We start from the raw sequence: 16,686 nt of genomic DNA on the forward strand, positions 1-16,686 counted from the left end.
AGGAAGTTTTCCCACTCACTGTGAACAGTTAAATACACTGCTACATACAACTCAGAAATCATGCTCTTATCCTCATCTGAATAGAACATGAATAATTGTTATTAAATTAGTCAGATACTCCTCTGACCAGTCATTTGGTTTGGACTGGATCTTGTAACAAGATCTGAGATAAGTAGATATACATATGGTCTCAATGGTTTAGAAATTCTATTTCCCCTTCTTTTTTAAATCATCTTCCCTTTTCCTTTTTTTCTTTTTCCATTGAGAGTTGTATTTTTCAGAAATAATGCTCACTTGTTGATTTCAGAAAGATTATCTCTATTTTACAAGAAAGGATGAAGTTTCTTTCTTTTTTTTTTTCCAGAGCACTTTATGGAGAACTTTACCATTAAAATTTCTCAGCACTGGTAATTACTTATATCTGCTACAGAAAACAAGTCAGTCTATAAACCACTTCTGCTTGGCCATGTGTAAATTAGGCTAGCAGACATTTTGAAACTGAACAAAAAAGTGCTGTAAGTGTGCAGTTACAGCTAGAAATGTGGTATTATAAGTAACCTCTGCAGTGAGTGTTTCCTGTACCTTTTTCTGAGATGGCAAAATACCATGTTTTCTCATATCTTGTTTGCAACACAGACCTTTAAATAGACAAGAATCAAAAAGATTATTTTCTGTCTTGTACATACTAACCCCGCTGTATTCTAAAACCCGTATTAAAGACAGATTGGAAATAATGCCCAACTACTGCAACTGCAAGGCTTCATTTCTGCTACCTGAACTATATGAAGAGCCTGGGATTCTTTTCCTTTCCTGAGAGAAACATGGTATTTCCAGCCTTGCTGCAGTGCCATTACCTGGAGTGGCAGCAGTGTGATACGTATTTCAATGGCAAGAATTTCATGACTGCATGAACAGTGTCCTTTGCACTCATGCCACAACTAGCTGTGCAATAAAATGTACCACCGAAGATGTCTGTTCAGGCAAGATTTTGCATCAACATACTATTCAACAGGTATGACTACACTGCAAATAAAAAAGGCATGCAAGTGCTGCCTTGTGTGCTATTTGTCCGGATGTGTCCAGTCACCTAAGGAGTCACTGGAAGCATATTCGGCCTTGTTCTGAAGAAAACTTTATAGATGCAGTGTAGATATACATCATAGGACTACCAGTCCTTTAAGTTCAGAAGATTCTCAAGGTACGTTGCTGATCAAGAATGAAATGAAGAAGAAAAAAACATGATTTTGCAGGAGGTGTTCTATCTTGTAGGGGTTCATGGACCTTGAAACTTAAATACATTTGCATATACAGTAATTTGTGTATCATATTTGCAGAACTTACTTTTCTTGTACATTACCTTTAGGACAAAGCAGTGATCTGTAGGTGCCTTATACTTCACTCTGTGTTGAGAACCGTAATAAACATTCATATTCTCAAACTGAATGAAGCATGCCAAATCCCGGGATGTCTACAAACAAAAACAAAGCACATCATTGTTAGAACAAATTAAATTTTGACGTGAGACTCATTAAAGGAGTATTTTCAAGTGTATGGATGCTGATTTTTTTTTTTTTTTTTTTTTTTTTTTTTTTACTTTAACTGTTACAAAGTTGACTACAGAAAGAAGAATGTGTATACCTCAACATTTGGAAGAGTGTCAGTACAGATTGGGAATAATATGTAACAGTGCAATATTTTAATGTTGTTCTGGTTTTGTTATGCTTTATTGCTTTGTGTGGAGATTTTGACTTATGGCAAAAAAAAAAAGAGAAGAGCATAGTAAGAAATAACTTTTGTAAAATAGATACAGACCTTGCAACCACACCCTTACAATCCTGATTGTAGAATGATGGCCTGGGGTTCTAAATTGCTTTCGGAGCTTGACTCTCTTTGATATACGTAACAAATGTAAACTCCCATCACAAAATGAACACACATTTCATCTGCTTTGCTTGGAATCTTCTCAAATTTCCTGGCAACATTCCTGTTCTGTTTATCATAACATTTACTTATTCACAATATGTTGCTTAAGTAACAAGGTTTCTGTTACTGGCAGACTTTTTTTGTGAAGAATTCTGCACACAAAGCATACCTTTTGCAATCCTTTGAGTGGAAATGCAGAAATGGCTATGTCATATGGTCACTGTTGGTTAAACTGAGATATCAGGAAATTGTGAAAACAAAACAAAACAACAAAAAAAAAAGAAAACAAGCCCTCATTTCCTCTAAGAATGGGGTTATATTTCCACATATGATGGTTCTTCTAGGTTGTTTTCACTCTTACTGTTACTTTCACTAAAATGTGCCCTTGAGTTGGATTTATTTATGCTACTGCATTTATAAACTGAGTTTGCAACTAAGATTTTTGGAGGAAACACTCCATATGGTATGTAGACATGGCTTCTCTCTCTCCCCTGTCTCCCCCGAAGTTCATGTCAGGGATTTTGTCATTGAGTGTATGAACCTAGGATCTTCTGACACTGCAAGTTCCCAAGCATTCTCAAATATATGCAGTATAATAAGGAGTTGTTCTTTCCTTTTAGGAGAGAGGTTACAGAAATTAAAACCAATATGAATGCGGTTGTTAATTTCTTCTAAGAAAGGAACAAATTTTCATGTGAGGGAGAAAGGCACTTATTGCTAATATTTCTCCAATGTTGATATGACTAGATGAAACAACATCATTAACAGGAACATTTTAAAATTATATCTACAATTCCAATTCTGCCGTTTTGTGGCCCTGTCCATTAACAGCACGTTTTTGAATGGTGTAAGTAGGGTAACACTGAAGAAAGAAACGAAGATAATAGTGTGACTGGTGTCTGGTTTGTTCAACAACAACAAAACCCACTAAAGGCACGTATATAAAACGATCTGGAAATGTCCCTGTATTTTTATAAGTTTACCCTGTATTTTACAGCCAACACGAAGTGCAAAAGGTACGCCAAACTTCTTTGCTTTTTTTAACATGTGAAAATATGATTACATGATGAATTTCAAGACAACTGCAGCAGCAGAAGGTAGTATTGCCCACCAACAGTTTGTTTCTGTACCTCAGTGAAAGGGATCACTCTACACACAACTGAAGGACTGCAGCAAGTTGCACAAACACTTTTCATACCACCTTGACATGGGATGAACTCCCATAATTGAAGGGCTTTGAAAATCTCTATGAAATACTGTTGCAGTGCTTTCAGATGTTTAGCACTCTCAATGCATGCTGCTCACCTAACAGAGACTACTGTCTCCACAAAAGAGACGTGTACCTGAGCCTCAGCTGTTCCAATAGCAAGTCCAGAGACTAACTTAAATCACCATTAAACATCGATTTGGGCTAAGAGGCTTGATATTCTCTACAGTGGCTGAGTCATGGACATATGGAACCTTTTGCTGAAGCTGTTACAGAAGCAGGAGCAACAGTTGATTGTGGTACCTTCTTAAAGAGCTGTGTCTATTTCCTAAACTATTTGAATAAAGTTAATAAATCACTGTGAGTGGCTGGCTGAGTACACTGTTTTTAACAGGGTGGTAGAAAAGGCTGTAACAACTAACAGGTAATGAAGTGTTAAAATACAAGAACTGTTCCAAAATGAAGGTATGGTTCAGTCCTGAGCTCAGTTTGGAGTTCATCATCTGGAAAAGGAAAGTACTTTCCTCATCTGCACTATAAAGGAAAGTCACTAAAACAAGCATCACTGGAGGATGAAAAAAAGGTTGGGTAACTATAAGTATATGCTTGCCCTGCTTAGGCACTGTGCTGCTGGCTAACCTTGGAGGCAAGATACAAGGAAGTGTCCCAAATGGACTTTTCATTTCATTATTGTTATACTCTTTCTACATTAAGTGCCTTCCACTTAACAAGATTATGCGAGATGACTGGAGAACTGAAAACTGTTATCTCAGGGTCAGGTAAAGTCACAATAAATAGCTGTAAAAGTAGCAAGGTAATCTAGGTCTGTGTTTCACTGAGATTTGATTACAAACACAGGTCACTGGAGCAGTGACACTTCCTTTACAAGCTATCTTTTTTTTTTTTGCTTCCTTTGAAAATTTAGTCAGGGAATGGCAAAACAGTTAAGTTTCACAGCACAAATCATAACAGTAAAGCTCCGGCATCAGAATTTTCAATTATGAAGCATTAGCAGAGCTGCAGGTGATAACAGAATTGGTTTTCAAAATATAAAAAAAACAAACACTAGTTTCAGAAGCCACCATTCTCCCTCATCACTGTGGAAATGAGAAGCCAGCTGTCCTCTTGTGCAACATACCCAGGACTACTTTGCTTCTCCAGTGTTGGCAATTCAGACTCTAAATATTATGCAATACTAGATGTCAGTACATTTGATTCTATCAGGTGGATGTTTCTGTCTCACTTCTTTCTACTCAAAGTGTAGTCTTAAAATACTTTAAAAGGCACAACACTTTCTCTAGGTGAAGATCACTGTAGGAAAAACACACATGCCATTTCTGCATGCTGGTTATTGGCACAGGAAGTTAGCATTCAACAAAGTCAGATTGTGCATTTTTTGTGATAAGAAATTAGTTCAGAATTTTTTAAATATACTTCCACAGGGAACCCATATAACAGTGAAGTACTTTAGCAACATAACACCAACTGAAAGATGCTGTGCTGTTTTTCTTCCCCCTACTGATTTCCGGAGGAGTGAAATTTCTTTAATGCTTTTATCTCTCCATGGAAATCAAAAGGTGGGAAACGTGACAGGATTCAGCGACTACATTCTAATATTTGCACAAGTGGTGCAGACAAAGTTAAAAAGCAAAACAAACAAACAAAAACCAACAAAAAAGCCACACTCTCAGATATGCCAGGCAGCGCTCTTAATATGTTGCCTTGGGAGTTCTTCACTTTCACCTCCATGAATTGTTTTATTCCTAAAAGTATTATTTGGCTTCCTGACCTTGGTTTTTCCTTTGGGTACATAATAAATTCCAGAAGCTCGCAGAAGAAAATAACGCCTCTTCCAGGACTTTTTTCCATCTTCTTTTAAATAAAGGGCTCCTTCAAGCTCTGGCACAATGACAGATGCCCCACAGAAGCTTTCCTGTGCAACAAGAATAATATAATTCAGAATAAATGGATTTAAGCACATCCCTACTAATAAATAGCAGAAAAATGCTCCCTTGAAAAATAAAGGCATTTCCTGTGATAGTTAACATATTAACATGGGGAATGCAGTTACCAGGGGGATAAACACCTTGGATTGGCAGAGGAAACTTTTCCAAGCTAATGTGGTAACTCAGACATGCAAGCTGTATGCTCACACTGGAAAAGAAGGCTTGCAAACCCTCCATTCTCTAAAGGGTCAAGAAAAAAAAACTACAAAAAGTTTTAACTAGATATAGATTTATCCAATGAAGGCAACAAAACAGAATGCACTGATATTGCTGCTGTTGCTTTTTCTCTGTTGCTGTATCTATAGGTTCTGTAGAGAGAATCTTTAGAGACCCCTTTGAAGAAAAAAACCCTTAACCATCACTTTCACTTTTAAATACATGCTCGCATTTGCAACACTGTTTCAACAAATATACTTCATTGTTTGCTTGAAGGACCTGCTGATGGGCAATTTTTAATGCCAACACCCTTATACACTTAATATTTTGTTTTAGAATTCACCAGGACTTCTGCTGGTTAGCATCTGTTGCCTTTGTGATGGGAAAAATGTGATTTTAAAATGAGAATCCTCAGGCACCCAAGAAAGACATTCCTTTCCTGATTTTTTACCAAAGCCAAAATGCATTCCAGGAAAACTGTGATAATCTTTCACAAAACTTCAACATAACTCTGGATTTTTCTCTCTCAAATCATACAGCTGAAGTAAAACTTTAGCAGGAAAGGCAAGAGGCTAAACAGACTTCCTGAAAAAGTGCAAAGGTTCTTTTTCTGTTGCAGTACAGCTAACGATTTGAGGTAGTGAGAAGTACATCTGTTTCTAACACAAAATAGAATTGTTTGCTACTGATCAGTCTTCCCAATACAAAGTCACAAGAGCTGACCTAAGGGTGTGGCACGGTTGTTTCTTATATTTGTATTTGCACAACATTGCCTTTATTGGTATCGTGTCATTACTCTTCATAGAAACGCTAAGCAAAACATTTCTTTGTGTTGCGGTCTGTAACAATAAACCCTTTCTCCATCATATAATTTCTGATAGGGTATAAAACCTGCCATTTTAGTGGTGAGCAGCAGATGCAGAGGAAAAGCCAAATGTTAAACCTTAGACACAAAGCTGCTGTTAGCAACCATCACAGAACTTCCTGTTGTTGCACTTCTGCCCACAAAGAACTGAACCCTGTTGTTACAGAGCAGATGCAGATGGTGGCAGAATTTTGGTGACAGTTAAAGCTTCAACCTAGAAAGCTGGCTTACCTCCAGTAAGGCCTCTTTGTTTTTATCATTCATTTCTTTGTTTTCATTCTTCCCTTTGCTTGCCAGGTAGAAATTCTGATCAAGACACAAAAGAAATTGATGTTGTTTATAAAGACAGCAATACAACAAGTAACTAGATCACTACAAACTCATTCAACAGTTATTCAGTCTTCTGATACTTCAGGAGTATGCATGCTAACAAACGTAGGAAGCAGTTGCATATGAATTCTTACAGAAAACCTCAATCACCTTTGCCTACTGATGAGTTTTGATTCTTCATTTTGAATATAATAGAAAAGTAATTCAATTACTTTTGGCTATGTATTTACAGCCTCCCAAAATTTAAAAACACCTTTGGCTGTTTCTCTGGATCAATGGGGTTTGATTTTATCATTCCCATTTGCACAGTTTCCTAAATTATTATGGCAGCAGAGAACATAATATTTTGCATGATGATATAAGATGAAGAAAATACAACACCAAAAGGCTACAAAACGTTTTTCCTAACAACACAATTTGATAATTTGCATGCTTCATAGCTGGCACTCAATACACTCAGCTCTTCATTTTTAGAGAGTGTTTATATGCGAAGTGTTTATCAAAAATTACTACTTTCTCCTTTTAATCCCCCTGCTCATGTCCTGCAAAATGTTTTTGAAACAATGGAAAAGGTATTCAAAAAATCAAGAAGAAATCAGTGTACTAAATGATTATCATGATATCTTGCCACAAGCTCTCCAGACCACTGAAACACAAGCCTACACTTTGAAACTAGCCCTCCACCTCTGTGACAGTGGCTATGTGAAGCTGCAGCTGCCCTCAGAGGACCTAGTGCCTGCCTGCCCCTGAAAACAAGGAAGCACAGCGCCTCATGCACACAGTTACCAGCAAGAATAAATTCACCCACTGTTAAATAGCAGAAATAATTTTGCATCCATTTGCATTGTACAAGGCAGCACTTCGGGCTCTGGGAAGGTAGCTCTGGAGAATGCAAGGCTTTGCATGCCACAGCACATCCAGTGGCTTTGCTCAACAGCAAGCATGGCAGAGCCCCTGGCTGCCTGCAGATGGTAAGGTAGTTGTGAATGAAGCAGGCAGAGAGATCATGGAGTTAAGCCATGCATCAAGCAGAACCTGGGCCTGAAGTCAGAATGGTAGCACTCAAAGTGCTTGTGTTTTATCACCTTCTGAACAAAAGTACAGAACGAACAGGAGCTTGGATTTGAAAATCACCTCATGCATGTGATAGTCTTACTGATTTCCCTGAAGTTAATCAAGAAGTTAAGTTTGCAGAACGAAGGGCATAAAACAAACACTTTTTTTTTCCAAGAGACAGACAAAATAGTAAAAAAAAAACAAAAATTTTTGAAAGTTATCTATTTAAAAATTACCCCTAACTTTGTAATTCTGCAGCAATATAGAACTGCTGAACAACCAAGAATTTGTCGGACTTCTTTTCTCTCCCACCATTTTTTCAGTGAGATACACGTCTCAAGATTATGAGAATGTGGCAATGTATTTACATGGCTAGAAATCAACAGAGTAAACTACAATGCAAATGCAAAGCATTATTGAAAAACAAACGAGAAACATATCCATGAGGGAACATGCTGTTTCTACACAATATGAAATACACAAACAAGCAGCAAACCTGCCATACCATCATAACATGTTTACAGCAAAGAGATTTATCTGCCTTTTCAAACAACCGCATCTTCTTTTTCAAGCAATGCTGTGAAGAACAGTCTGCCAGAACACAAGCCTCATAGCAGATGGCTTTTGGAGGGGTACCAGGAGAGGAAGAGGTGTGGATGATCTCAAAGGCAGCTCTTTAAAAAATGCTTTATTAAAAGTTCACATTAAGTCAGACAGGGGACATCAAAAACACAGCCACCGTGCAATTTGGTCTATGCTGATGCTGTGTCTGTGGTATGAACATAAGAAAAGAAACTTGAACATTCAATACGAGTTAGTCTAGGAAATACAGCTACATTTTTTCTGTAGGATGTGAAGTAGCACTTAGATGGCTTCAGACTACCCAGGCACATTTTGAATCCATGGATGAAGGTAAGCAAGCATATTTTGGACCACAGCTACACCAGAAGGCACCACCACCAACAGAAAAAAAACAAGACAACAACAAAACATAAACCATCTCAAAATAAAACCTGCTTGGAAGCATGTTCTAAGCATAACCCACACAGCAATGCCTTGCCTATGACGTCCAAAACCTACTGGAAGAAAGATACTGTCGTGAGCTGCTGCAGCCAAGTCCTCTGTACATGTGCAAGAGCTCTCTTTGACAGACTTGGTCTTACCCCATAGCACTGCTGGCTTGATGTTGGCACACACAGTTTTGTATTGAGGAAAGTATGAAGAGAAACCTCAGAGGGCACTGCGAGGCTGGGTTGGGCCTCCGGACCTTGGGATGGGTGTGGAAAGTGGAGGGACTTGCAAGCTGAAAGCCTCTTTCTTCAGGTCATTATAAAGACATCATCCAACCCCTACCATACACAGGGACGATTTATCAAGGTAAGTGCACCTTGTCACTGTCTCAACAAGGCCTCGAGTCATCAACTTTACTACAGGTGGAGAGAGCATTCATCTGTCTCAGTCAGTCTTCAGTGCACTGATAGTAAGAAAACAAAGCACCTCTGATTACAACTGATTCACATGCAGGCATCTGGCATTTATTTAGAAGAAACACAGACCACCCTGTGCTGACATAATCAATGGTAAAGAGAGAAAGTTTCTAACGGTATCCATGCTGGATCTCTCACAAGGCAGCTTTTTCATTAGGGAAGCAGGGCTCTGTCACCTAAACCACATTTACACAGATGCACGCTGTCATCTTTCACCTGTCAACACACATTTCATTTATTACCGATTACCTCCGTTACGTCTCTGCCCTGAAACATGGAATTATTACAGTGCTTATTATTTGTCAGTGGCTGAAGACCTGGGGAGCAGACTGAACACTGTACTTGTTTTATCACTGTGTGGTCTCCTATTTTTATCAGAAGCATTCATCCTATGGGAGGCAACCACATGTGTCCATGAGAGGTCATTCCAAGTCCAGTAGTCAAGGGTCATGATAAAAGGCAAGATCTTGCCTGGCTGAGAACACCACTGGGAAAAGCATGTTTGGTTTGGGATGTCAGGTCTTTAATGGGACAAGATGTGTGTGGCTGCAGGGCAGCCCTCAGCATATGTCTACAAATTTGAGAATTAACTACTTTTTACTTCAAAAGACAATGTCTTTCTCTTGATAGAGAGCTGAGCTTACTTAACTCGACAGATTCATCCTCTTATGGTGATAACATAAGAAAGCAAACACAAAGGATTATTTTAACAAACCAAAGTATGCTGGGCACATTCTGTCATTGGGTTTGCTTTGTTTATTCTGTTTGGGCTATTTAAAATTGAATGGTTCAGTTGGAAGGGACCTTCAAAGATCATCGAGTCCAACTGCCTATCCACTTCATGGCTAACCAAAAATTAAAGCATGTTATTGAGGGCATTAATCCAAACGTCTCTTGAACACTGTCAGCATCTGATGGGGCATCAACCACCTCTCTAGGAAGCCTCTTCCAGTGTTTGACCACCCTCGTAGTAAAGAAATTTTTCCTAATGTTTGCAGCAGAAGTGAGCAGTTGAGTGTTTCTGTTGAATTCTTCCCCACGCCTTCACACCCCAGATTGGCTGAAGCTAACACAAAGCCAGTTCTCTCTCCCATGCCATTTTGCCTGAGTCAGATTAATGCAGAGCTACAGTGGCAGTTTTGGCACGTACTGCCAGCCAGGTATGACAGCTTTAAGAGACGTTATGCCTGCATTTCTCCCTGTACTCATGCAGGACGGTGGCAATGTCTCTATTTAAGTGGGAATGCAGCAGCTACTTGCCAGTACATAGCAAAAATAGGTTTTCAAGGCAGCATCCTCCTTTGGCTTTCACTTCTGCTTAGGTTACATTTTTGCTTTCATTCTACTGAAACTGTTTTTCCAGAAGACTTGCAAAGTCCATAACAGTGCAGACCAAACACTGTGCAGTGAGATAGGCGTGAGTCTATCTTCTTCGTGCAAAGAACTGCCTGATTACCCTCATCCAAACTGCACCTGGAATGAATCAAAAACTGGCCAGCTCACACCCATGTGCTACATGCATCCCATTTCAACTGTGTACAGAATGCAGCATAGTTTGTGCAGAAAAACAAACCAGAATGTGGTCATATCTGCAAACCATATCATGATGTGTCCCCTAAAAAAATGCACATTAAAAATATTACAAGATAGCTATAATTGCTCGGGGGACCACAAATGAAAATAAAGAAAAGAAAATAAAGGCAAAGCTTTTTTGAAAACATGATTTTGATCTCTGCTTCCTCAATTTTATAGTATTTGAAGAAATTGCTACAGCTTACTTTTCATGCCTTGAGGATGATGATCTTCAAGTGTTTTAGGAGGGGGGAATGTGGAAAAAATGAAAGACATGCATAAGCGAGGAGCTTATGCAGCTAACAACAACGCACTTAATAGGCTGATTAAAAGTTGCCTGTAAAACAGTTAAACTGTATATAAAAACTGTTTGTGATACTGTCCCAAGGCAGAAAAAAAAAAATATTTATCCAAGTAGCATCTTCAGCTTGAAAGTATACCATCCTCTGAGATATACTAACAGAGAAAGAAATTAAGATTACTAAACACTGGGAGCACAGTGAAAAGCACTTCCCTTTTCTCACTTCTATTTCTCTGTGCCTTTGCCAGCACACTGAACAGTCAGGTTCCCTACCGCCCGTCTGTGTTTCCTTCGCACAGTAACAGTGGAGGGAACAAAATAAGAACAAAATACATGGTTCATAAAGCCTGGCCAAAGTGGTTAAAAACAGAAATGTCACCTGGTGGATACCAGCCCAATTTCACTGACTTCAAAATAAACATTCAAGAGTGAAACCCACTACAGATGTCCCGTTACGAAAGACATCACAAGTTCTTACTCCACCTTCTTCTGCTGCTTAGTATTCTTGCTTTTAGGGAGGAAAAAAAAAGAGTTAATTCAGTGTATGGGTTCTCCATTACATAGCTTTTGCTTTTGGCTTATAAATGAGAGAGCAGAAGCATAAAGTACTTACTGTACCCAGATTTCAATTAGTTTCCCAAATAATGTCCTGTGGTATCACCTGGTCACCTGGACCATTTGAAATTTTCTTGGCTGTTTTTATCAGCAACAGAGAAATACAGGTAAACGAAATCCACGGAAGCAGTGGATTTTGCCACTGCTAAGAGGCCACAAAACCAAATGCAATGGTCTAAGGGTGTGACCAGCACTTAATAGTCAGCAATTAAGATTCAGCTGCCCCTTACAAATAACCTTATTTAGGCGAAGCAAAAACATTTCCTACATTCCTACATTAGAGTTTCTATTAGCTGGGGATTATTCCTTGAGCTTTTTGAAAAAAAAGCATTGAGACCTGACAACCTTCCCTTTCAAAAGTCAAGCACAGCATCACTTAGAGCATCACTCAACTGCATGTCAAAGCATTACCCTTCCTCTATTAAAAAGATTTTCTTTATCTGTACACATACTATGTATTTTTGTTTCATCCTTTAGTCATGGACTCATGATACTGTCTCTGTAGATGAGTCACCAACACCATTCACAGAACAGTCCTTCACTCTGATTTCCCTGTGAGGAAAGAGCAAAAGTATGCCTGTCTTGGTGAACAAGGGGAGACCTGAGTATTTTGCAAAATGTTTTTTCCAAAATGTATTCCAAAGACTTCAAATAATGTGCTAAGGAACAAAGCTGCAGATAAATATTAGAGAAGACAGCATGACAAGAACAACGGTCTTCAAAAACAGCCAATGGCATTAGCCAAGCGGTACGTTGCTAGCTAACATACCCTGTTACAGTGGATAAACCCTGCATATCAAAACTTCAATTCCTCCTTTGAAAAGGAAACATGTTTAATTAATTGTTTTTTAATCTATACCAGATACGTGACCAGTTCACAGAAAGAAACAATGAATATTAGCACAGGTCACAGATATTCTCCAGAGGTCCGCATGTTTTAGCAATGCCTCTGGACAGTTTAATTATTCGATTTTTAAAAATAATTTTATTGTATCAAACCTCTGTAATTAAAAGTTAGTATCACTATTTCATCTAAGAATAAATTGTAGGCATTTGGCTGCATTTGGAATTTGTCTCTTCTTTACAGAAAAATATCTGCAAGTTACAGATCTTCACGGGTAATCTTTCACAGAATGAACACTAAATAAGAATACCATAAGGAATCCTGATGCTGCTGTATTACCACTTGTGATAAATAAATAAATATTAAAAATATGATATAAAGATTATATCATAATTTCCTTAAGTAGTTTGCTACATAATCATTTATCGTATCTGTCCCCCACCAACTGAGCATTTTCTGCTTGGTTTGCCTTTCCAGGGATTCATTCCAGATTACATACCAAACATAATCATATAATAAGTGTCCAAGAGACTTTTGCAGAACGTTCTCAATAATATGGTTTAACTTTTGGTTAGCCCTGAAATGGTCAGACAGATGGACTGGAAGATCTTTGAAGGTCCCATCCAAATGAACTATTCTATACTTCTGTATGCCCGTACTATTCTGCCTGTCCCACAGTGTTTGAATTTACTGAGCCTGACAGATGGTTAGACTTTATTACTGTCAAAATACTTCAATAGTGTGATAGCTACAACTGATCCAATTTCCTTAGGCTGTTCGTTTTAGAGCTTATCACAGAGGTGCAGAAGGTCAAGGACTACACACATGTCCAGGTCAAGCTCAGTGTGCCCTGACAGAGAGGACAGAGTTAGACTCTTATTCTGTTCTTGGGTTAGGTCATGTTTATTTCTAATGGTCATCGCTATCAAAATACCTAGAATCTTCATCAAAGATTTATCTCCCAGGAGGCCCTGCCCTAAGCCACAGCAAACAACGCTACTAGTGTACAAGGCAAATGTACAATTTTCCCTCTGCTGCTAAGTATGTTTACGTGCACTAGCAAGTATGACATCTTGAGCCATCATGTATGTTTTACTTCCAAACTTGGCTTTGCTGTTTCATATTAAAAGTCAACATTAGACCATGTACACTGCAGGGTAAGTTTTCTTTCCCTGACTGTGGATGCTTGTTATGTCGATGAAGGAAATTTCTTCTCCGCAGGTTTTATTTGAAACATTGGCTCATTCTAAAAAATACTTCCTAAGAATATATTTGACTCATTTTTTCAGCACTGCTGAATTGCTCATTTTTCTCTTGCTGCCCTCAGGATCAATGAGCTAACAGGCAAGGGGAAAAGACCTAGTGCTCCAGAATCCATTACTTGTATGTGGTAAGGTATTTGTAAACATGGTTTCAACCACATATTACAAGAAAGAAATGATTTGTGAATACACCTATGTGAGATAATTTAATGCAGCTCAGTGTACAGATCCTCTTTTTACAAAGTTAGTATACACAGAAGGTTACTGTTTACCCAGTTCCTCTTCCCAGTCTAAACGAAATACAGGTAAACTTTTAGTACTCAGCATACTCTTTATGAGGTTTCACATACAACTGACAAAAACCGGACCTTCAAGAAAGTATTGATTTTCATCAGTAGGAATGGTGAAACTGTAGTAAAGACAAAGGCCAGGTTTTTACAGCTCTGTGATCTCAACAGCTTGTATCAGAGAATTACACATCTCATTTTATACCACTGCAGACACGATTTTACAATAGTATCAGCAAAGAACAGAAAGCACTGGTTTTCAAATCCTTGCATTTAACATTTTTTTTTTTTTCGGAAAACACAAGGTTAGCTTTCTCTAATTTAGAACTGACAGAGCTGAAAGCAAATTAAAAATGTAATAAACAGTGCACCGATAAAATGACACCATTATCAACTACCACGTCAGCTTACCTGGGGATTTTTAAATAAAGCATATTTTTCAGGTTTTTCCAAAAATAGAATCTTATTCTCAGTGTCTCGAGTCCAGTCTGATAACACTTCAACAACATTTTCATGGTCTTCAAAAAACCTTTCTGGTGAGACAAAAAAGGTAGCGTAAGACACACAAACTCTCCCCTCTCCTAAGGCTGCAGAAATTCCTGTGTCAGAATGTAATCATTATCTGATGTTCATTCAGAATTGCAGAGCCCAGCACTCTTTTCCATTGCACAGAAGGGAGTAAAACCACATGAAAATAGCGTCACATGGAAGTTCAAATCAGTTACAGAAGATGCCTTATGTAGCTCAGGCACACCCTTAGAGTCTTCCTGCATCTCGGTGCTGTTGACCAAAGGCTGGAACCAGTGACCGACTAGGAGTGGATGGTAACACCCATGTTTCTCAATGCCCTTCTTGTTTTGTTCGCTTTTATTTTTTATGGTTTGCAGTATCACTGGGGATGTATTCTCGCTTTGACTACTGAATTGGGAAAAAATATTAAAAAAAAAAAATTTCTTGTCATTTCACTTAATGAAACAACTGAAAAACTACTCTGTCAGCAGGAAGAATTCTATGCACTGAAAATAAAATGTTTAGTTTCAGGCAAATTTTTGAAAACAGAAATGGCAAAACAAAGGAAATAGAAAGAATATGAACTGATGTGAAAATCTACTGTTTCACTCAACATCTAAGCAGTTAAACTCACCAGAGAGGTGGGAGACCTACTGTCAGCTCTCTTCCTTCCTAATCTGATCTGAACCCAGAACCTCCACCCAGAAAAGCCACCAAGTTATTCTGAGGTTAGGTAACTTTTGATCTCTCCTTCTGGGGTTTCACTCATATAAAGCAGCTGAACAGACACACAAATCCCCTTTAGAAGGAAAAGGAATTCAGCATAATTTGACAGATAATTTTGGAAGGACCCAAACTGCAGTTTTCTACAAATTTAGCATCTGGGTGAGGAATTCAACCAGCTCTGATTTTCAAGTCTGAGTTCCCTCAGAACAGCTGTACCCCAAATTCAGTGGTCTTCGATGATCACATTTTTCAATGGCCTAGATTGGCCTCGTGTAAGAAGAGATAATAACATATATGTTATATATTTTCTCTAGCACTTCTCATTACTTCAAAGGGACCAGGATGCCCCATCAAAACTAAATTCTGTGAATTAAAATATCACAAACTAAGATTACTTTCAAGGACAGTTCACAATTACGCATTGGTATTTAACACACAAGCAACACGATACTTTCCATTTAGTAACTGCTATTTCTGCAATGCACTGGAAATACAAAACCCAAGTCCTCTTCTGAAACATTGTCTTATAGTCCAGGATAACTGTAAAATAATTATCAGGTCATAACAGAAAACCTACTCATCTACCATGATTACACTGGGAGTCAAATTATGTATCAAAGAACGGTGAGTAGGAAGAGCAAAGTGGAAGGAAAGGGTGATTTCATTATTTCATCATTTGTTCTTTAACACTAATTTTTGCCACACACATTTTTGTTTGCTGATTTTCAGTCCCATATTTTTCTTAGATAAAAGGTATCCTTAGGAGTTTTTTTTTTTTTAAATAATTAACTGTACAAAGGAATGTCAAATCTGGATGTATATTATAAGACAGTACTCTTTATTGCAAAATACATACTGGTATGTACAGCCCAGTGTCATACCACTACTGAAATTATTTGTGATATTAACATGCAATTAATATAAGAGTGTAGTAGTTTACTTGCAATGATTGTATAAGATACTCTGTCTTCTGATATAAAACTAGCTTGGACTTTCTGGAATATCAGTTCAGACTGGAATATTTGTTGCTGAGATTTGCTTCTTAAAGTGATTTTATTCTCTTGAATTCTAACACGGAAAGCAAGCAGGAAGAAAAAGGGAGAGAGTGCCTGTATCCTAAGCATGCTGATAGTAATAGAACTATTTAGAACTGTCAAGAAATAATCTGACAAGAATTAAGAATAATTAACATTGTTACAATTCTGAACAAAACAAACTGCATGTTGCTGTGCACTGGAAGCAGACAAAAGAACACGTACCCTTGCATCCATATCAAAATTCCCTTCTGCAAACAAAAAAGCTCCATCCCCAGCTCATTTGGACCTGGTGAGAGGCCTCTGCATCAGGAATTCAGACTTTTCTTCCTGAAACAACTAGTGATTTACTTCCTTTTCTACCCTTCTGTCCTCGCTTCTAAAACAGTTTTTACTCATTATGACAACAATTCTTTACTATATTAACACAGTGCAAAGCACCCAGATTTAGTTGGGACTAAAGTAACACAACTGATTTTTACTTAAAAAAAATAATCCATTAACT

At 38.0% G+C, this 16,686-nt stretch overlaps 1 protein-coding gene across 1 annotated transcript in view; it reads right to left on the reverse strand.

Annotated features, from left to right (window-relative positions):
- Nucleotides 1–16,686, reverse strand: part of LOC121065753 (amyloid beta precursor protein binding family B member 1 interacting protein) — a 67,084-nt gene that overhangs the window by 20,536 nt on the left and 29,862 nt on the right. The window contains exons 7-10 of the mRNA XM_040548764.1: nucleotides 14,323–14,444; nucleotides 6,389–6,463; nucleotides 4,920–5,063; nucleotides 1,358–1,468 (exon numbers count right to left, since the gene is read on the reverse strand). Coding sequence (XP_040404698.1) covers nucleotides 1,358–1,468; nucleotides 4,920–5,063; nucleotides 6,389–6,463; nucleotides 14,323–14,444 — 452 coding nt within the window. The remainder of the gene's footprint in view (nucleotides 1–1,357; nucleotides 1,469–4,919; nucleotides 5,064–6,388; nucleotides 6,464–14,322; nucleotides 14,445–16,686) is intronic.

The sequence above is a fragment of the Cygnus olor genome, chromosome 2, assembly GCF_009769625.2.
Source record: "Cygnus olor isolate bCygOlo1 chromosome 2, bCygOlo1.pri.v2, whole genome shotgun sequence".
Lineage (NCBI taxonomy): Eukaryota > Metazoa > Chordata > Aves > Anseriformes > Anatidae > Cygnus > Cygnus olor.